Below are 23614 nucleotides of genomic sequence, written 5' to 3'. Positions count from 1 at the left end.
GTTCAAAATGTTCATGAATTATTTACCATTGAGTACTTTGTGTGTTTTCTCGTTAAAATTCTTGGCCAAATTATAGGAAAAACTCATATTTTGACTTCATTTATTTGAATTTTTCCCGAAGTAGGATTGGACTAATTCCTTCTCTTGGTTGAAATTCATTACCTAGAAAAGTACATTTTAGGGACATGGGTAATGAACCTTGTTCATTATCTCTTCCAGGTGAACAGGGAGGTAAAAGAGTCAAGGGTGAAAACTTTTCCTTCTTTAACTAGTTTGTGGAGGGTACTTAAAAAACTAGTAATTTCAAACAGTATTTATAAGGTGGAAAGTGTACAGAGAACTCTTGCTACATCTTAAGATAAAAGGGCTCTCTAGAGAAATAAGTTAACAAGACATTCTACCCACAAAGAAACTAAATGTGTTACATTAGCTTTGAAATATAAGCATACAATGATGAATCATTTTTGACATTGTAGCAGCAAATGACTTTTGGAAAATGTGGTGAGTCCCTGTTGATTCAGAAAGTCTTTATATATTTTATTTCATAAGGCACATTGATAAATGAAACTTAGGAACAAACAACTAGATAAATGTCAAGATGCATACTGTTCGGTTCTACATTTGTATTAATATTTTTCCATTCTTAGATTGGAAGATCTTTTAAGTGTGCTTAGCTATCTGTTTTCCAATTGCTTTATTTGTGCAAATGAAGATTTTTCATTTTTTTATATGTACTTTCATAACCTACTTTTATCTCCTGGATGAACTTTCCAGTTAATACCTACATATATTCATACAATTGACATATCTCTGTTTCTATGAAGCATCCGTATATTTATATGTTTATCTACATTTGTACATAAAAGCATCTGCCTTTATACCTACATATTTTTGTTCCTTGAGGCCTGTGCACACACTCTTTTCTCTACCTGGCAAACTCTTGCTCTCATACTATTGATTTCTTCTCATCTTTGGCTCCTCAAAGAAGCTTTCCTTAACCACTCAGTGCCTCTCATAACATCCTGCTCTTTTCCTTCTTGACATTTAGCACACTTTATATGCTAATATAAATTTTAATGTAGAAAGAGATAATTCAAGTCTTAAGCTTCATGTTGACAGCGTTGCCACCAGTTTTGTTAACCACTGTTTATTCAGAACCTAGCAGAATATCAGCATAGTAGGAAGTCTGTTTGTATTTGTTAGATTGAATCGAATGAATGAATGACTGTTGAGGACAAAACTTGTGTCTTAAGATATTTCCAAAATTTTAGTGTCCTTTATGCAAGAAAATCATGTGGTTTAGGGAAATGAATGTATTTAAACACAACTAACACGGGTGCCTGGGTGGCTGAGTCTGTTATGTGTCTGCCTTTGGCTCAGGTCATGATCCTGGAATCTCAGGTTTGAGTCCTGCGTCAGGCTCCCTGCCTGGTGAGGAGTCTGCTTCTTTCTCTGACCCTGCCCCCTCTGATGCTTTTGCTGTCTCACTCTCTCCCCCACGCCAAAATAGAAAAAGACTAAAAAAAATTTTTAAAATAAACACAACCAACAAATACATTTAAAAATTTTTGAGCCCTAGAAAGAGTGGTATAGTGTTTTTGAGAAATACACTGCACCTAATAGGCACTTGATAAACATTTCTTGACATTATTTTATTTTATTGTATTTTATTTATTTTTTTTATATTTTATTTTTGTGGCAATATTAGTGTTTGAAGAAAGATCATTATCTTCAGGAGTTTCGGCCTTAGAGATGCCAGATGCTCTTCTGAAAACTCTCCTCTGCCATCACACACATGAACGTAGATTCATTTTTGAAGGCTGCAGAAATTGTTACTTGGTATGCTGGGAATAATAGAGCCTTGCTGATTCTATAGAAAATAGTCTTTGGAAAATGCTTTTCTCTGCCCATATGCACACATTTGCTTTTTCTGAAGACGTCAGACAGGTAGTCCTGGACTAGATGTCAATAAGAAAGAAAAGGAGAAAGGTAGCACCGTCAGTTTTTCTCTTGGAATGCATTTCAATTAGGGATCTGCTTGAGGTTTGTGAAAACCAAGATAGCATTATTAAAAAGTCAATCCATCAAACACACTTGAAAATACTATCTCATTATTATTTTTCTGGTTGCAAGTCACAGTTCACCAAACATAACTTTAAAAAATGTTATCCCCTCCATACTGACCTTTTCATTTCATGTATAGCTCGTAAACATTCATCAACTGGAGCATTAAAAATAATTTTATTTATCTCTTGATATTTTTTTAATACTTAAAAAAATACAAAGGCTAATTTTATTTTACTTAAAACCTAGTTACTGAGGTAGCATTTACCATACAGAGAACTAAAATCACCATCCAAAGATGTTTCGTCTATTTGTCTGAAAAATGTGGTACTCTGTGCTATGGAAATTTGGAACATTACAGGGTACTGTAATTATGTAGTCAGCTCTCCACAAAAATGATGGTCCTGGGATACAACAAATAAATGAAATCCGCAAATAATCCCAAGCCTTTTTTATAGAAAAACCTTTTTACATAGAAATGCCAACAATCGGCTGAATTGATAGAGCCGAATGTCCTTTCGCTATCTGGTTCCTGGCGGAGGTAATAATAAGCAGTGTAATGGCCCAAAGAGAAGGAATCAGAGAAAAGCAGAGAAACAAAGGTTATGGTTTTAATCAGTGCTGGAAACACAGTGTTTATTGCACAAAGTTTCCTGAATGACTGTAAAATGTGAGCAAAGCTAATTTAACACCCAACCAAGGATTTTAAAACAACAGTCATAAAACAAATCAAAAAACTTAAAAAAAAAAAAAAAAAACACAAGCTCTATCTTATGAGCCCACTGCACTTTGAGCAAGGCTGAACTTTAGCCAGTGTGGATCTTAGCTTTTCTTGCACAGATTTAAGGAATTTGTCATGATGCCACGTCAGGTACCATGGGCTAAGTATTCCAACTGGAGACATTACCACTGAAAATTACGAGCCTTGCATAGGCCGCCAGTCAGTGCCTGTTTTTTGCTTTGATATCTGGATTTTTAAAATTATTATTCAGGGGAGGATGCTCAACCATAGAACACATTCTTTATATATAAGAACACATTTAGGGGCGCCTGGGTGGCACAGCGGTTAAGCGTCTGCCTTCGGCTCAGGGCATGATCCCGGCGTGATGAGATCGAGCCCCACATCAGGCTCTTCTGCTATGAGCCTGTTTCTTCCTCTCCCACTCCCCCTGCTTGTGTTCCCTCTCTTGCTGGCTGTCTCTATCTCTGTGAAATAAATAAATAAAATCTTAAAAAAAAAAAAAAGAACACATTTAAAGATGGGTATTTCTACTTGGTGGTGGTTACCATTTCAGTGGATGGGAATACAGAATTAATGATCCCAATGGGATGATTTTGATTCCCAAGAGCATCAGATGCTTAATTTCATTCTTCATTGTGCATGATATCATGCAGAGATGTGCTGTTTCGACCACAGTAAGTACAACAAAAAAGGCTTGATGACATCTCTGAACCCATGGCCACTATGGAGAACTTCATAAGGGTTCAAGAAGGTCTTTCCCAATATAAAGGATAATCTGGTTTTGATTCAACTGATGAACAAAATAGAGATAATCTCCAAATATCAACATTAAGTTATTGCTCCTTTCAAAGATATATGAGCCAGTCACTTAATGGGCTAGTTTCACCTTATATTGTTTTGATTCTTGATTTAATTTCCTCTAAAGACAGATAATATGAGGAAAGGGAGGCATTAAAAACACTTGGTGTTGTCTTTGGAACTCAGCATCTATCCATCCTCAAAGGAACTCTTTGACCCTTCTCACCTAGCAATACCAAGTCCTACACACCTGGCAAGGCAAAAGTGCTTGCTCATAAAGACAAGTCCCTCCATCCCTGCTGGAGTGAGGAGTCATAATTTCTTAGGAAATAACACATATGATTTCCAAAGGTGTGCCAGGTTACTCTGAGACATTGACCTAGTGGGATATCCCCCTGCCCTTCCCAAATTAGAGAATTCCTGATTAAATGCTACAGTTCATCTATTTTATAAATTTTGAAAAACTAAAACACATTCAGATTTCAGTGTCTTTGATGTATTTTAAAAAACTAGTTATTTCTAAACTGTGTGTGTGTGAGTGTGTGTGTGCACATGCTAAGTGCTTAGCCATTCATGTAGGCTTTTCAGAGTTCTAATATCATTGAGATGGGAGGGGTCATAGAGGTTGCCTAAGCAAGGAGTCTCTGCTTCAGCACAACCAATGGCAGGACAGTGTATCCCATAGGGGAGCATGATTAGATTTTAGAATATTCTCTCTTAAGCCACCTGGTAGATAGATGCTCTGACTCTGGTCAAGTCTCAGCCTTTTTGAGCTTTAGCTTGCCCAATTTATAAAATAGACATGCTGTTTCACAAGTGTTGTGAAGATGAGTGAGTTATTGTGTGTCCTAACTAAACTGTAATGGCTATATAATTCAAGCATTGCTTTAATTAACTTCCATCAACCTACTAAGGAGCAAAACAATGTTTTCCAAGTGTAAAAATAATAATAATAGGAGCAATAATAATAATATAGCTCATAGGCACTGGGTAGCCATTAAGAGTGCTAAGAATTTTATATGCATTATCTCATCAAAAGGAAATTGCAATGTAATGAAAATGTTCTGAAATTAAATACTGGTGATGGTTGCACAACCTTGTGGATATACTAAAACCACTGAAGCATATATTTTGAAAGGGCTCATTTTATGATATGTGATATTATATCTCAATTAAAAATTGTATGTGACAGAGTTTTGGAAAATTACAAATGTACAGGTCATCTGCAAAGTGCTGTGAAGAGTACAGTGAGGCATAAATCAGTTTTTTTTCCTACTCTCAAGCTCTCTGTAATACAGTTAAGACATTAAAACAGATGCATAAAAACTACCACCCACAGAAGTACCTGTGGGAGGACTGTCACAGGCTTACACAGAGTATTTGATACACCGAGGACCAAGAGATGAGTACAACCCTCGAGGAGGATAGTATCATTGTCCAGGATATAGTGTCATGGAATCAAAGGAACTCTACAGTTCTGTAGAATGGAGTTGGATAGAAAAGGCATACTACCCTTAATGGAGATGAGATTTGATGGGAAAATGAAAATACCGTTTTCTTAGAAAGTATTACCCCCAAATGAGATCTTTCTGAAGTGGCATCGCTGATGATCTCTCCCACTTCTTGGCTTCAAGATCTTTTCCTGGAACGTGGACGACTTCGAAGTCGTTCTTTTTTAGAAAGCCCCTCCACTATGGTCAAGTCCCAGCACCGATATTTATTAGCATTATGGTTTGGGACACATTATTTAAAGTCTCTGAGTAAATAGAAAAAAATAGCACTCAGCGTTCAGGTTGGCTGGGAGTTTAAAGTGATAAATTGTCTAGAGCTCAATGGGTTGCACGCAGTGAGCACTCTGGGATGCAGGCCCTGGAAAGAGATGCGAGACAAAGGGAAGGTATCTTCTGTGTTCCTGGATGTTTTTGGTATCCACTAGCTGTGTTACAGCTGTCTACATGCTGACTTGCTCCTGCCACACATTCAGGGGCTCCCTGAGGCCCATGAGAGCAGTTCCCCACAGTGCGCCCTGCTGCTCCTTGCCGCTCCCTCAACCTGTTTGTGGGTGTGAATATTTGCATGTGCGACTTGTCTTCTTGATTTGACTGAAAACTTCCTGTGGGACAGAGAACACACTTTACCTGTTGGTACTGTCTACACACTTAGCCCAGTGCAAAATGCATGTTATATATTCCACTTTTTTATTAGCTAAATGAATAAAAACTATTATTCAGTGGGGAAAGTGGGAGACAAGGCGGTGGTACCTTCTTGTTCTTGAAATGATGATGCTGAGTGTGTTTTATGTAGGAGGAGGGGTAGTGCATTTCCAGCTCGGGGCCAGGTTGCGAGAACTAGAACAAAAATAGATCTAGATTGGTAAACACAGTCTCTACCAGATTAGGAAGACCTCTTAGTCATTCATTTGGAAACGTATTTGGGTTAAATTAGCAATTCTCCAAATCAGTCTGTTTGTGTCGACGTGAGAGAACAGGTGGCTGTCTGACACATTCTGTAGTGTTACTTATTCCGGCAACAGTGACTGTAGGCCCCAGAGTCTCCCTGAGGCCTTAAAACCTCTGTTCCCTGGTGAGGATTAGTCTCTGGAGGAGCAAAACATAACATTCAACCTGACTCCCACTTCAGTTGGCGATGTAAAATTGGACCATGGGAGTTGTTCTGTATTCTGAAATGAGCATAAGCATTCAGTGTATTTGAAGGCATTGTCAAGTTTTATCCAAAGTGGGGCCCTGGAGTATAAGACTGTATCGTGTTGCACAGCAGAAGCTTGTAGACCAGAAGTAAGTGTTCTTGCCGATCTACGTGCCATTCTGGCTTGCACCCTTGTTCATCTTGTTTGTTGATACTCTAAAAGTATGGTAAACAAATAAAAATAATGGAAGATAGTTTTTTTTTTCATTTTTGGTTGTTTTCCTTGACATAGTTGAGCCGCACAATTCTACATAACATCCCCAAAATAGGGGGGAAAAATCAGTGGACAGGATAAATCTTTACATTTATGTACTCTGTTTTCCCTGTTTTGTATTCATACAGATTGAAATAGATCTGCATCTGTAACATTCAGACATCTTGCTTGAAGTACGCCCAAGAGATCAAGTACACCATTACATTAAATCTTAATCTTGGTTAAAATAAATATTTTCAAGTGAATATGTGATTACAGATGGAATTAAAAGGTGCATGAAACTATAGTGCCACTTGCTAGAACTTTCAAGTTCCTTTCCTGTGTCATCTTTCATGTTTCCTTTTAACTTGGTTTAATAATATGATCCTTATTCAGAAATGAGCTTTTGTGAAAAAATCAGTAATTACTTTTGTCACTATTTATTTAATGAATCCATGGAAAGACTTCATTAAATTATAAATGCCTTGTTACTGATATTCTCATAATAGATTTTTGAAATTATATGTGAGCCAGTTATCTATTTCAAGGAAGATACAATGCTGAAAGATCAGTGCGTGTCCAGTGAAATTACTGCTGGTTTCGCTAATACAATATTCATGAGAATTTGCCAGAGACAATCACATTTAATCCCAGAGAATAAGAATTTGAAATGGATTCTTTTGAATTGTAATTATCTATTGGCAAGAAAGTTTAGCAAGTTTTATTGTTTATATAATTGAAATGACTTGCTGTTCTGTCAATATGGGAGGGGTGTGTTTTGAGGATATTTACAGTTTCTGAATGAAATCATAAATATTGGTCCTCTAGATATGCTTCGTATTAATATTGTTTGGTTTACGTGCATTTTTAAAGACTTATTTATTCATTTTAGAGGGAGAGAGTGAGCATGAGCCAGGGGAGAAGGGTGGTGATTGGGGAGGGGTAGAGAGAGAGAGAGTCCTAAGCAGACTGAGCTGAGTGCAGAGCCCAACACAGGGCTTGATCTCAGGACCATGAGATCATGGCCTGAGCCGACATCAAGAGTCAAGAGTCGGATGCTTAACCGACTGTGCCACTCAGGTGCCCTTTTATGTGCATTTTTAATTTGTTTGTTTTCAGGGATAAAATGGACTCTATGGCTTGATGCTGGGTAGGGTAAATTATGTCTGATTTCATGTGGAGTCTGTTGTCTGAACCTACTTCGGTGGTATTCAGTTCTGTTCTAGCTGACTGGAGTTTGAATTCATGAGATGTTAAAGGTTTTGGAAGTCAAAGGACCAAATCAAGATATCCAGGAAAGGATGGGCATAGATTAAAAGTCAGAAATTCTCCACGCATCACCAACCCTCGTTGTTCCTTAATAGTTTTTTATTATGTGGCAAGAAATCAATCACTGCAGTATCTGGGGATTTCTATATCCTAGAAAATATGCATTTTACATTTGATTTTGCTGAAAAAGCTAGGGACAACATAAAGGGACTTTTTTCAGAGTTTGTACATATTGTACCTTTAGCATTGTAATGCTTCTATTCACAGAACTTGAATCTCATTAATAATTAGAACTCTGATAATAAGAGACTATTGTGGCCTTCCTATCAGAACTAGTAGGGAACTTTAAGAATTCCTTTCCATCTATCCTGGGATAAGAAACATGTCTGTAATAGGAGAAACCCTAAAACAGTGGACAACTCCAGAGTAACGGATATCTTCATGCACTTGTTATGTCGAAAGGGCTGGTTTTCTAGCAGGAAAGATAAAACAGGTAGAAAAGAACAGCTAGATTAACCAAATCTGCTAACTGCAGTTATAGGATGACCCAACATTCCTCAAATTCAGCCTAGCGTAATCATTAGGAGCGCAAACTCTAGAGCGAGACTACTTGGGCTGAAGCACAGCTTTTCTCTTTCTAGCTGGGTGAACTTAGCCAAGTTACCTTTTCACTCTGTGCTTTAGTTTCCTCACCTGTCACATGGAGATAAAATAGTACCTATCTCCTGAGGCTGTTATGAGAAATACCAGCGTTAATGTTTGTAAAGTCCTCAGGACACTATAAAGTTGTTTGTTGAATAAAGGAAGCAACAAATCTCTTAAATAAGATTCTTAAATTCACCCCCTCCGTGGAGCTATATCACACACGTGTCTAAGGGAAACAGTACACCTGAACCCTGCATAGCTTTTAAAATTGCCCTACTCTTTGATTTTGAGTTTCCTAAGAACCAAAGTCAGAAAGGAAGTACGATTTTAAGTCATATTGCCCATCAAGCCCAAAACAAATAAAAGCACATAAATTAAAGTCCATATTCACCTAACTATAAGAAAGCGATCTTTTATAGATAGTAAGAAGCAGAAAAAGAAAAAAAGGAACCTTGTGCATATCAGTATGAAGGGTACAACAAGCACTGTCCAAATTACATCTTCAGATACTTCCATTTAGTTGATGTGGTTTTGTACAAGATTTTCTTAAAATAACTCTGAGTGTAAGCCGATGCCATACTCTTGCTGCCTAGTTCAATGATGGGAATCCAGTGAGAGGTTAAGAGGATGTGGTCCAAATCTTCTGGTTTTCTGATATTCTGATTGTAAATTTCTGCAGGAATGGATAGATTTTATGTCCTTTGGACCCTTCTTCCCCCATGTTGTTCCTCTCAACTGAGGTTTGATGAAAGGTGAGCTGAAGACAGTTTGAGGTTATGTACTCTGTGGGGGGCCTGCAGTGTGGGTATTCTGTGCTACTGATTAAGGGCAAATCCACACGCTTTACAAATCAGCTGAGCTTGTGGTAGAGCTGACAGCCCTGCTGCTAGAGACTGCTTCTCGGAGGCAGAGGACATAAGCGCACTCTTCTTTGCTGCCTCATAGTATGAAATTCTAAGGTTAACAGTCACAAACTTTGCACTTAGAATGATTTTAATGCTGCTTTGCATAATTCAGAGAGGAGGGTAATTTTAGATAACTGCATCTTGGCTTAGGTATAAACCAAAAATGAGGGACTGAATCCTAGTTCTACTTCCTGTCTATTAAGTTACCTGACCTTGAATAAGTCATTGTACCATCCTGTGTCATAGTTTCATCATCTGTAAAAAAAAATTGAGTGAGTTTTAGGCTTTTAGTATTTGATGACTCTTTTTGTGAATAAGGACTAAGAAACTGTCCTCACTAAATGCCTGTTCATGTGCCCCATACCCTTGAGGATGCTTTTCTCTGTTATGAGTATTTACCATTTGTCTCTAAACAGACTTAATTACTGTGATTTTTACCAGTTATTAAAAGAGAGAATGTCGGGGCTCCTGGGTGGCTCTGTCATTAAGCGTCTGCCTTCGTCTCAGGTCATGATCGCAGCGTTCTGGGATCGAGCCCGTATCCGGTTCCCTGCTCAGCGGGAAGCCTGCTTCTCCCTCTCCCACTCACCCTGCTTGTGTTCCCTCTCTCTCTGCCTCTCTCTCTGTCAAATAAATAAATAAAATCTTAAAAGAAAAAAAAAATCTTCTTTAAAAAAAAAAGAGAGAAAATGTCAAGTCTTTCTTGGGGGGGGATGGAAAGAGTAGAGTAAGGGAACTATGTTAGAGACATGATGGGTTGTCCTTTCACACAGGCAGCTGTGCACCTTTTCTGTGGCAACCTCTGGGAGTTCTCTTGAAAGTGTTTCTATTGGCATATCAATCCTCCATTAAGAGATGCTCCAAATTGACCCAAATGTCAAGAATCTTGCTTTCCAGTACATGAATTTGTCAAAAATAAAATTGGAGAAGAGCAGTTGTCTGAATCATGTTCTTGAACAATACATTGTATGTAATTTTTTGTTTAAATTTGTGGTTTCCTTGAACAGGGACTAGGAGGGTGGGTGGGAAGTAACTACATGACAAGAGAAAATGCCTCTTAGAGGACCTAAATAATGTTATGAAAGGAACCCAAGATGAACTTAACTGAACCATGACTATCTTGAAGGAAGTGATTATACACACACACACACACACACACACACACACACACACACACACACCATTGTATACACACACACACTTATCTCTGATCTCTGCTTTTACTTTTATTTAATTTATTTAAACTAAATTGGAAAAAAAAATTCACCCATTTCCACCACCCCTCATCCCCTGCTTCTTGCAGTCACCAATCTATTGTCTGTATCTCCAAAGTTGGTATTTGTTTGTTTAGATTCCACATATAAGATCATACAGTATTTGTCATTCTCTGACTTATTTCACTCAGCATAATGCCCTTGAGGTCCATCTGTGTTGTTGAAAATGGCAAGATGTCATTTTTAATGGCTAATATTCTATCATATATACCATGATTTCTTTATTCATTCATCCATCAATGGATCCTTAGGTTGTTTTCATATCTTGACTACTATAAATATTGCTGCAGTGAACACGGGCGCATATATCTTTCTGAATTAGTGTTTTTGTTTCCTCTGGATATATACCCAGAAGTGGAATTACTGGATCATATGATGGTTCTATTTTTAACTTTTGAAGAACCTCCATACTGTTTTCCATAGTGGTTGTACCAATTTACATTCACATCCACAGTGCAAAGGGTTTTCTTTTCTTCATATCCTCACCAACACTTGTTATTTCTTGCCTTTTGATAATAGCTGTTCAAACAGGTGTGAAGTGATATCTCACTGTGGATTTAATTTATAATTTCCTGATGATTATGATGTTAGGCACATCTTGTTATGTACTGGTTGGCCATCTGTATGTCTTCTTTGGAAACATGTCTATTCAGATCTTTGCTCATTTTTAAATCGGATTGTTTGTTTTGTTGCTAGTGAATTGTATGAGCTCTTTATGCATTTTGAATGTCAGCCCTTTATCAGATACATGATTTGCAGTTATTTTCTCCCATCCACTAGGTTGCCTTTTCATTTTATTGATGGTTTCCTTTGCTGTGCAGAAGTTTTTTAGTTTGATGTAGTCCTACCTACTTATTTTTGCTTTTGGCTTGAGATTAAAAAAATCATCAGCAAGACTTGTATGAAGGAGCATATTGCCTATGTTGTCTTCTAGGATTTTTATGGTTTCAGGTCTTACGTTCAAGTCTTTAAGACATTTTAAATTAATTTTTGTGTATTGTCTAAGATAGTGGTCCAGTTTCATTCTTTTACGTATGGCTGTCCAGTTTCCCAATGCCATTTGTTGAAGAGACTGTTCTTCCTCTGTTATATATTCTTGGCTCCTTTGTTGTAGATTAATTGGTCATATATGTGTGGGTATATTTCTGGGCTCTTTATTTCACTGATTTGTGTATCTGTTTTTTATGCCAATAACATAGTAATGTAGCTTTGTAATATAGTTTGAAATCAGGGAGCCTGGGGGCGCCTGGGTGGCTCAGTCGTTAAGCGTCTGCCTTGGGCTCAGGGCGTGATCCCGGCGTTCTGGGATCGAGCCCCACATCAGGTTCCTCTACTGGGAGCCTGCTTCTTCCTCTTCCACTCCCCCTGCTTGTGTTCCCTCTCTCACTGCCTGACTCTCTCTCTCTGTCAAATAAATAAATAAAATCTTAAAAAAAAAAAAATCAGGGAGCCTGATGTCTCTAGCTTTGTTTTTCTTCCTCAAGATTGGTTTGGCTATTCAGGGTCTTTTGTGGTTCCATGCAAATTTTATGATTCTTTGCTCTATTTCTGTGAAAAATGACACTTGAATTTTAATAGGGATTGCATTGCATCTGTATAATGGTTTGGGTAGTATGGACATTGTAACAATATTAATTCTTATAATCCATGAACATGGAATTTATTTCCATTTATTTGTGTGTTCCTCAATTCATGTCATTATCTTAAAGTTTTCAATATACAGGTCTTTCACCTCCTTGACCAAATTTATACCGATGCATTTTATTCTCTTAGATGTAATTATAAATGGAATTGTTTCCTTAATTTCTCCTTCTGATAGTTCATTATTAGTGTAAAGAAAAAGAAGAGATTTTGGTCTATTGATTTTGTATCCTACAACTTTACTGAACTTGTTTATTAGTTTTTTTATGGAGTTTTTTTTTTTTTTTTTTGGTTTCTATATATAATGTTGTATCAGCTGTAAATAGTGACAGTTTTAATTCTTCCTTCCAATTTGGATGCCTTTATTTCTTTTTCTTGCCTAATTGCTGTGGCTAGGAGTTCCAACACTATGGTGAACAAAAGTGGCAAGAGTGAACATTGTTGTCTTGTTCCTATACTTAATTCTTATTAAATGCTGACTAATCAGTATAACTTCATACAACTCTTTTTGTCCCCTCCTCCCTTCCAGCACCAAGGAAAAATTGGAGTTAAATTTAATGTTGGGACAGATGACATCGCCATTGAGGAGTCCAGTGCAATCATTAACGATGGGAAATACCATGTAGTCCGTTTTACGAGGAGTGGTGGCAATGCCACCTTACAGGTGGACAGCTGGCCAGTGATCGAGCGCTACCCTGCAGGTAAGCCAGTGAATGTGTACTGGGGGAAAATTTTATGAAAAGCAAACTGGAAAACAAAGCAGTATTTTGCGTCCGTTTCACCAAATTGTGGGTTTTCTGAGAAACCATCAAGTATTTATTGGACTTTAAAATCATGTGAATGTAATGCTGTCCTAAACTGTTCTTGATACAGTGTACAAATGACATTTTATAGGAGAACTTGAAGGCACACAGTATCGTTTGCAAAATTCAGGACATCAGTGAAACCAGAAAAATGCACACATGAAAGGCACAACATGTCAAAGTTCTTTTTACTGGATCTTTGCATTTGAACAAAGGAAAGGCTTTGTCAAAAGTAACAAGAGTTAAAATTTAAAACTCAGGGAAGGAATATTACACACTTTTCTCTGAAAGAAAATGGGACCAGGTTGTCCTTTGATGGTGGTGCAGAGCTGAAACTCATGAAAGGTCAAGAGGGCCATGGGACAAACAGAGGAATAGTAAAGGAATGATATGTAGTACTCTGAATCATCAGTTATAAAAACATGCAACTAACTGAAATTTGTTTTCACTGTCATATGACCATATGGGAGTTTCACAAGGGTTCTGTTACACTAGCATTACTCTTTTCAAGTCTATAAAATGAATGTCAAGCTATTATTGATAAAATAAAAATTACCTTTTTCATTGTTAATCAGCTTTGTCAGTTTTACATTATTGAAACAAAAGCAGTAGATGAGAAACTTAAACCAATGTTACCTGGGGTTGCATATAGTCTCAGTTTTAAAAAAGCATGTTATTTTTAAGTAAAATACAAATTAAAAGTATAATGGTTATTTTACTTCATTTATTATCCTCTTTATATTTTAGTACAAAAGAGGTTAATAAAAACTTCAGCCTCATTTCTCTCTGCTCCCCTTTTAGATACAACTGACTTGTACAACAGATTTATAGCACAGTATAAAGAAAGAATATAAAAAGTTTTCATTTTGTACAGTAAAAATGACTACCAAAATGTGCATAAGCCTCTGTTACAAGTTTTTGTTTCTTGTCAGAAATAATTTGAGGAAATAACTAACTTATTAAATAAAGATTAATTTTTCTTGGTACTGACTCACGATTAGGAAATGTCTAATGAAATGTCTGTGATGCTCTTCTGGACCTTTCCTGATTTAAAAATATCTACAGCTTCAAGCCTCATTTCAGATCTATTCTGGTGCTCTGTAAATATTTGCTGAATTAAGTATAATAAAAAAAAACCCAACTCTGTGACAAAATTCAGAAGCAAGCACATTAAGAATATGTCGTGCCCATTATAATACTGGGAAATAGTAGGCAGTCAATAAATATTTGCTGAATAGATGTCCTGGGAATAATCCCAATTTTACTCAATTATAAGAATGTACACCTTCTTTTACCATCTGTAATAGGATGAAGGAATGGAAGATTTGGAAGGAAAGTATCTTAAATATGCATGCAATGTCACATCGCTCCTGCTAATAACCCTATTGCATTTACTGAAATCCTAATACAAAGGTATTTTTCATAAAAACTATGTCCTTAGTGAAATTATGGAAAAGTAAATTGGTGAATTTCCTAAAATATGGTGAATTTCCTAAAATATGGATTAATCAATACCTGTTTCCTGAGAGGAAGTTAATGCACTGGACACCATGAAAGATGTAAAGTAGGATAAGATCTAGGCCCTGTCTCTGGGGTTGTTGTATCTGTGAGTAGTGGAGCCGAACATGTAAATTGACAAATCCTATTGCTATTAGAGTATGGCAGTTGCCTCTTGAAGCCTAGCGTTGTTTCTTCACCAATTAAATTGTTAAAATTATTTCATTTTAGTAACTTTTTATTCTTGTCACACTTTCTGTACTGCTATTGGTAAGAACTCTGCTCTAGAGAATGTTAATGGTGACCCATGAGGGGAGAGAGGAAGTCCCACTCTCAAGTTAGTTTGGGAAAATCTGTGTTAAACCAAGTTTAAAATATGTATACTTGGACTTTATTAATACCCATAATGCATCTCTAAAAGAGAAATAGAGTATGCATTTCCCCAGCATAGATAATCAGAATCTAGTTTTCTAATGCATTGGGGTAAATATTTTGTCTTTAAATTTTTCTCTACCTCTTTGATACAGTGTATCTGATTGACAGTTCTTTAATTGTGCACATACTAGATACTATGTACTAGGTGTAGTTCAAAAAAGATATGATCTTTTCTTGTGGCAAGCCAGTGTCCAGTTTAAATACTAGTAGTTGAGATTGGGGCAGTAAATTAATTAAGTCAACAAATATTTGTCCATTTTTCTAGACTAATATTTGTTTAACACATACAGTGTCTCATTTACCAATTAAATGGATGCTCAGTATAGAGAACAATATAAAATATATTTAAAAATCAGAAGTTGGCCAAAAAAAAAAAAAAAAGCTGGCAATATCACGAAAATTAAGGAGTAAATCTTTAGAAATAGTTTTAGATACAACCTCTTGTATATTTAGTCAAAGATTGTATGTACCCTTTCAGTAAAAAGTATTTTAGATATTAATTAATCAAGCATGAGCAAAATTGCCGTTATTATGAAGGTTACAAGCAAGAGTAAAACACAGAATTTGTCCTCAAGAATATTAGAGCACCTGTGGGGAATTTAATATATACATATAAAATGTTAATGATCAATATGTAAAGAACTCAGGAAAGTCACCATTGTTGTTATCAAGTGTTTTATTAATCATCTGTTCTTTGTGCCTTTCAGCATGATGTTGAGGTAGGAAATAAACCATGAAAATTTCAAATACTTTCTTCTTCTGGAGCTTTATCTGTAACAATGCCATGAAGGCTGAATATGAATTTCGAAGTATATGTCACCTAGAAGAAAGTTTTTAGAACAAAGTGATTTTACGTATGAGGCAATAGAAATGTCTAGTATATCTCTTTTATATTGGTTTGTGGTATGACTATTTTTATTTTAAAAGTTTTTTGTTGTTGTTATTCTTCATTAGAAAAACAGCTGGACTAATGCTTTTACCACCAAATCCTATAATCAAAGAAGCAGGAACCAACAGACTATATTTGGTTCCTTTTAAAGTGCCTGCACTGCAAAATATAGGTAATAAGGATTGAAATTAGTAATTAAGTATAGCACTTAACCTTCCATTATAGGGCTTTGTGGTAAGTGCTTTTATATGAAGCAATTCATCTGGTAACAACGCTATACCTTTAATGAAAAGCACCTAAAGCATTGACCAGTGGTATTACCCAGTAATTGTCTAGAAGGCTTTCATAGAGAAACTAATTAGCAGAGGTAGATTTTATGCTCTTTTCAAGTATATGAAATATTCCTTTAACTCAACAATTCATATTTTAGAATAAATATTGAATTTTCTGAATAGCAGACCCAGTTTCCATTAGTTTTTGTACATGGAGCAATGAATAGGAATAATATTTTGCAAGCCATTTAAAGTTGAGAAAGCCATTTATTGGTGCTTATTAGTTAAAGCTCTAGAATATAATGCATCGTTAATCTCTGATTTGTTCCTAATTATAGTTAAGTAGCAAAATTTCTCTCTCAACAAAAATAGATTTCTTTTCTCATAATGTTAAGCCACAGAACTTAACATCATCTTACTTGCCCAGTCTAAAGATTGCTCCAGGTAAATCACAGTTGCCTTTGAAGATAAACCATTGAGTTTATTTGTCTACCAGTGTGCCAAAAAAATATCCTTTACACAAGGCCAAATATTCATTTTATTCCTGTCAAATCAACACATCAAATCAACAAGTGTTTAGAGGATATGTACTACATTAAAGGGACATACTATGCTTACCATTTGGTTACAGAGATACATAAAAAATGTAGGAGAGTAAAAATATACTATGTGAGAAAGTATAAGAGTTATCATATAATACTTGGTTAATTTCTGATTAAGAAATACCCCCTCCCCCACAAAAAAGTAAAATAGTTTCCAAGGAAGAAGAAGCCATTTTGGAGTAAGTGGTCTAGTAATACTATGAAAAAAAATAGGAAACTTGACTTGGGTCTTGAAAACCTAGATTTTTACTTAAAGGATGGCATGCATTTATTTTAATGAGATTAGCAGGAAAAGATAGAGACAGAACATATTTAGAAGGTTATTAAACAGTCCAGATGTCAAAAGATGAAGGCTTAAAATAGGGTGATAGAAAATAGAGAATTAATACAGAATACAACAGAAATTCTGGTCTTCAATTGAATAGGAGAGTCATTTTTACTTTTTAGTCTGTCTCTGTCTATCTGTCTCTCTCACCAGCAATTTTTCAACATTCTGTTGCTGCAATGTGTCATCAGACTGCGGCAAGTAACAATGAAATGGGAAATTGTGGTAGGAATGAATAGAGAAGCCAGAGACATGGTTCTCACTTGCTAAGAGTTTAGTTTTTTGGGCAGACAAGAAGGATTCAGAAAAACTAACTAATGTCAAATAAAATGGGTCAATTTCAAAATTGCTAGTGAAGAGTTTAATTGATACAGAATTTTTAAAGAGGAGAAAACGGTGGTCTGCGATGATATAGAAGAAGATTATTTGGGAATAGGAAAATTTGAAAGAAAGAGAGGAATCGCCCAAAGAAAGACACTATAGAGATAGTGTAAATATTTTTCGCATCATCATTCGGTTTGGCTCAAAGATCTTATGGGTATTATCTCTAAATCTTGATTTTGTTTTCATCTTCAAAAATTGGTAAAACATTTCAGAGCTCAGGAAAGTCATAGTGATGATGCCCCTTTAAGTTCTATATACTTAGTTTAGATTGAGTGATTGAATTTTAGTTTAAGTCATCAATAATTACTGACTATCTATTTGAGCTGTTCCATCATTCACAGATTCCTCGTTGGCACTAAGTGTTGGTCAGTTTGATGGTCTTGGTGTTTTTAGCTTTAAGTGAATTTTTGCTATGTATGATGTCATTGAAAAAATCTACCTCATTCATGATCACAGCATTTGAAGGAGAGAAGGAACTTCAAAGATCTTCTATTCCAGTTCCTTTATTTTTCAAACAATAAAATGGAATCTTGGAGACGCTAGTGGATTTAATCAGAATCACTGTGCTAGTTAGTGGAAAAGTCAAAATTATACTTGGAAACTCTTGTTTGCCAGCTCTGTGTACCTTACTTTATACTTTCTGGAAGACAGAAACCAACATACTTCAACATAGCAAGGTATGCTCTTCATCGCTAAATATGAAGACTTACACGTTTGGTCATAGTTGTGTATGTTGGTCCATGTCACAGTCTGTTACTTCTGCTGACCAACACAGACACATATACACACAAATCTTACAAGTGCTAAAAAATAATAACACGTGGAACAATAATTTTCTTAGAGAAACCGTAGTTATTTTGTTATCACCAAATTTGGGGTCAGTAACACTCATTAGTAGGCACTGGTTATTTTTTAACCTCACTTTTAAAGCATTATTAACAAATCAAGTAACCTATTATGAATCATCACTATTTAACTGTTCCTGCAGCACTCAACCTTTAAGTTAACATGACTTCAAACTTTATACATTTATTCATTTGCTATATTTATTTCTCAGTGACATTATTTGAAACAGTTGATTTCAGTAGCCAGAAGAGGAGTGAGTCATTAGAGGATTCAGGTGTTAGGGATCCATAAGGATTATTTGGGAGAAAAACCGTATCTTAATAGATTTGTCACATGTCTTGGTTAAATGTATTAGGTATGGGAAATGTTTGAGTGAATTTTGTTTCCCTCCTACAGAAAGTAAGGCAGTGAAAATATAACTTTCTAATGGAAACTGATAAATCATAGAGAAGACTCGAATCATTCTTTGAGTAAACAGCCAATTTTTGGTAGAGTCCAACAGAAGACATGATAATCAGGACTTGTCACATAGTAGGCTACTTTAATAATTATTGAATAAATCCAGTTTCCTCATTCAGTTTCTATGTAAATACATTGTCTTTTGCTCTTAGTCTTTAGCCAAAATATCTTTGTGTGTATGTGAATATTCATGTGAATATATAAATGTTTAGCTTCTAGTTGATGTAGTTAACTGTTTACTAACTAAGATTTTCTGAAGTAAAGCTTACATACTATGAAATATCTGAAACTTCAAATACTGTAGCTGTGTTAGGTAGAATTAGTGACTAAAACTCTGACTTTTCCAGTGTTAATTATCTTCTTTCATGGTGCTCAGTTTTTCTGAGATGTTGGAGGCTTTTTTTTAAATGATGAAACATAATGAACTTTTTATTCAGCAGTGTATTAAATATACCTACCTAAAATGCCTACCTGCAAAGAGATTGTATCCAAGGAGATAGAAATGATACATTCTCATTCTCACGCATTTTTATAGATTCTCAGTGACCTGGGTTTCTTGGTTTTGGGTTTGGGTTTTTTGTTTGTTTGTTTGTTTAACGTCAAAGAGTTCTTACAGTTACTGTAAGGCAATCACATTAGGATTTTTAATTTTCTGACAAAAGAAAGAGAAAATTCCTCTGGTGGTTTGGTGGGCTTTGTATCATTTATGCTACACGGGCTAACGAGCATAGATAATATAAATAAATACAAATAGCACTTCTTCATGATTTCCAGAAGATTTCCCCTTTATCTTCTTGTTCCCCACTATTGTTTCCAATGAATTTTAGTACTCTAAATTCTTATCATAATAAAGGTATGTTTTGATCCCACTCCTGAAAAATACTCACGTTACACAGAAAATGGCATTATCATAATTTTAAGTAAGGATAGCCAAAGGAATTGAGTTTAGGGAGTTTTCTCCAAAGGCATTGATAGTCAGGTTAATGAATTTATTTACTGCTTACAAACGATGAATGGCTAATGTCACATACAAAAAATTAGTTGCTACGACAAATGCTCAATTTAGGTTTTAGGAGGTGAGGTGGAAAAATGTTTAAAGAAATAGCTAAAGAGTGAAGGTCAGAGAAATTACATTTTTAAGGATCTTAGGCTTTCAGGAAACTTCACAGCTTTTCCAAGTGTTTGGTTGATTTTGATAAGATTTATAGTTTTGTAGCAATGCTCTTATAACTTCATCAGTATCAAAAGTATCTTTCTTGTATCACATAGTTGATCATTGGAATTCAAAGTAATAATTGTTGAGGTCAAGATTGACCAAGAGATGCTAAAATTAGTGCTTAGAAGTAGGAGTAGAGACTAGTAATTTATGTAATGTAAATATGTCTCCTTCAAGGAGAAGATAGAAACTTTTCACAGAGAAACTCAGCAGAGCACCCTAACTAAGTGACCAAACTAACCATCATCATTAATAAGAAACATTGCCTTCATGTACCTCCTGACATAATGGGCTGAGAAGGTATTCTCAACAAAAATTCCTGACCTCGATCTAATCCTGACAAATGTGATGTGGGAATCTGGATTGGATTCTGGAATAATAAAAGCACATTACTTAAAAACTGTTAAAACCTAATAAAGTCTGTACTTTAGTTAATAGTAGAATACTGATGTTAATTTCTTGGTTTTGATAATTATTCAATGGTTAGTTACATTGTGAACAGTGGGGAAAGGTGGGTGAAACATAGGTGAAGCTCTTGTTATTATCTTTTATAACTTTTCTGTAAATTAGTACTTTTTTTTTAAAGATTTTATTTATTTATTTGACAGAGAGACAGCCAGCGAGAGAGGGAACACAGCAGGGGGAGTGGGAGAGGAAGAAGCAGGCTCTTAGTGGAGGAGCCTGATGTGGGGCTCGATCCCAGAACGCCGGGATCACGCCCTGAGCCGAAGGCAGACGCTTAACGACTGCGCCACCCAGGCGCCCCTGTAAATTAGTACTTTTTAACAAAAATTTAAAAAATGATTTCTATCCAAAAATACCTTTTAATCAATTCTATATAATATTATTCCAGAAAAAAAAAGATTTTATATTAAAACTTCATGTCTTTGTAGAACTGGCAGGTCAGATGTAATTGTTGTGATAAATTATACATTAACATGTTTATTTGGTTATTAGAAAAGCACATTTATTCCTAAGAAATATAAAACTAATTTCTATAACAATCCAGAGGTGTAACCTAATCTAATATTTTAGTTAGTTCTTAATTAAGACAGAATGACATAATAAATGTGAAAGTCTTTTGAAGTATGAAGCCTTTAAATAGGCCATATATTAAAATTTAAATTATGATGATGAATATTTTGTGTCAAATTTAGCCTCATGGGTTGAGTATTTGTCAAAGAAAGACTTTCATCTTAAACATTTTAAAGTCTGTTTTGTTTTTAGCCTTTTATATCTGACTGTATTAAAAAGTAGCTGAGGTTTCTACCTCTCCTGAAAATTTGAGACTAACTTCCCTCATGTTAAGTATTATTGAAGTAATTTTTCATCTTGGGCATATTATCTCTACTGGTGGCCTGAATATTTAAAATATCCATTGAGAGTCCAAAAGAGAATATACCTACCATAAGTCTGTCTAGATATTACCATATGCATTTCCAATGAAGTATTTTAGGTGAATTTATGAGATATAAAACTGGACAGAATAGAGGAACATCTAGCTTCATTTTTCTAGATAGTGTCAACTAATTGATAACATGCCATAATAATTTTTCAGGGTCACCTTTGCTGGAGCATTTTAAAAGTCCACGTAGAGTCTTCAGCTTTCTCATCTGTTATTTTTATAGTTCAATTTGGCAGAGCTGTTGGATGAGTGTGTATTTTCTGGTTAGCGGAGAAACAAACCAAAGGAGCTTTTTTTTTTTTTTTTAATGCAAAAGTTTGCTTTGCTGGAAAGGGGAGCAAGATGGTTACAGTCACAGAAGGAAACAGGCCTGGGGATCATTAGATAAGGCCTGTACTTTATGGAAGTGTAGTTCAAATAGAATGATAAATCCATAGAGTTGGCTCAATGAGGAAATTGGTATTGCACAAGCATTGGGGCAAAGAGGTAACAACTCACCCAAAATCCCAGACATGCACAGAGCCCGTTTAAATTCCTGCCTTTTGTAGGATTTCATATCAGCAAGAGTGAGCTAGACAGGCCTTCTTCTGTACAGGAAACTGTAGGTTCTTTTACATACATTTTCTCATTAGCGCTCACAAAATCTTTTTAAGCCAGCTAATAGTATTTCCTTTTGATAAATGAGTAAACACAGAGAGATTAGGTTACTTGCTAAGGTCATAGACCCAAAGCTTACTCCAGTACTCTGAAGTATTATACAACATTGCCTACACTATTTATTCTTACTCCTTCTAAGAAAAAAAAAAATCAGAAACATTTCTTCTTGGTTCCCACCATGTTGCATGTGCCTAAAACTTTGTTGTGCTGAGATCCTGATACCAATGGGTATTGCTCATTTTGTTCATATCTCTGAGGGCTATTTAAGGGTCCCTTAAGATGTATAGCATGCTCATAATTATGCCCTCCCCTGCTGGTCATTCTTTTGTTTTTGTTTTTGTTTTCTGGTGATTGTTTATTTAGGCATAAATGTGAGTGCCAAATCCAATTTGTATACCCCTCTTAAACACTAAAGTGCAATAGGAAATATAGACCACATGTCAAATGACCAAACTTCACACATATGCTACAGACCTAACACAAAATTAAAGGTGGGGTAGTGTGAAGCTTAAGGGAGAAGGTTCAGGTGTCAGACTGCTTGGCTTTAAATCTTAGTTACAACACTTTGTGGATGTGAGACTTTTCACCAAATTCTTTAATCTCTTTGTACTTCGATTTCCTAATCTGTAAAATGCACTAATGATAGTACCTACCTCAGAGGGTGTTTGAATGTTCAATGAGTTAGTTATTAGTTTCAAAATATTGAGTAATTGGTAAAAATCCAGTAAGTAGGAAGTACTGAATACATGTTAGCTGCACTCTCATTAATCATAGTAATCCAGTTTTGCAATCCTGTAATTGCAGTAGGTACTAATTTCCCCCATTTTAGTGTGTATTTCCATCTGAGAACAAATTTATCCTGTCTTGGCTGTCAGACTTGGGTTCACACACTTGGAGATATATCTTTCCAGAAGGTTCCAGAGATGTAATTGCCCTACATCCTTCTGCTGCGCCGCACCCCCCCCCCCAACAACGTCACCAAACTCATCCTGAGCCAAGACAATACAGAGGCATCTCTAGGAAGGACAGGGATCAAGTCAAATGAGTGACAGAAAATATGTTCTGTATAAATTTAGAGAAGGAGTGGTATGTGATGATCAGAGAAGACTTCACAGAGGACTGGACTTTGGGCTGGGTGTTGGAGAATCCTTTGAATTTTAGTAAGTGAGCGTTAGAGAGACCAGGCTAGCTGGTGAACAGGCCACTGCATATGGTTATGCAGCTTGGGTGATTAAATGGACTGCACCAATATTCCATTGGAGGGAAGACATGGAAGCTGGAATCCAGTCTATACTTGGATCAACAAGTCATGGACCCTGGCATAGAGGATGTCCCCTGAAGAAAGAGCTATCTTTTCCTTCTTACCAAGCACCTTGGGTTTACCCATCCTTTTATCTGGGTGTTAACTATAAGAGAAATCCCCTTTCTCAATTCTGCATGGTGGCACCCTATAATTAGGAGACCATAAAAATTATCGTTCAAACACACACAATTCTGAAAGAGAAAAGAAGCGATAGCAATAGTTACTACTGCATAATAGGCACATGCCAACCCTATCCTGGGCAATCCAGAACACTTGTCACTTCA

The 23614-nt window shown here is 35.9% G+C and overlaps 1 protein-coding gene across 13 annotated transcripts in view; it reads left to right on the top strand.

Moving 5' to 3' along the window:
* Positions 1 to 23614, top strand: part of NRXN1 (neurexin 1) — a 1098989-nt gene that overhangs the window by 921415 nt on the left and 153960 nt on the right. For all 13 annotated transcript variants that reach the window (XM_087863385.1, XM_087863384.1, XM_087863379.1 and 10 more), the window contains one exon: positions 12767 to 12938. In XM_087863385.1, the coding sequence (XP_087719511.1) occupies positions 12767 to 12938 (172 nt within the window). The remainder of the gene's footprint in view (positions 1 to 12766; positions 12939 to 23614) is intronic.

Source organism: Ursus americanus, chromosome 7 (assembly GCF_024610735.1).
Source record: "Ursus americanus isolate L20-20 chromosome 7, mUrsAme1.1.p, whole genome shotgun sequence".
Taxonomy (NCBI): domain Eukaryota; kingdom Metazoa; phylum Chordata; class Mammalia; order Carnivora; family Ursidae; genus Ursus; species Ursus americanus.
The sequence above is the reverse complement of the archived record's forward strand: the minus strand, read 5'-3'. Positions and strand labels throughout refer to the sequence as shown.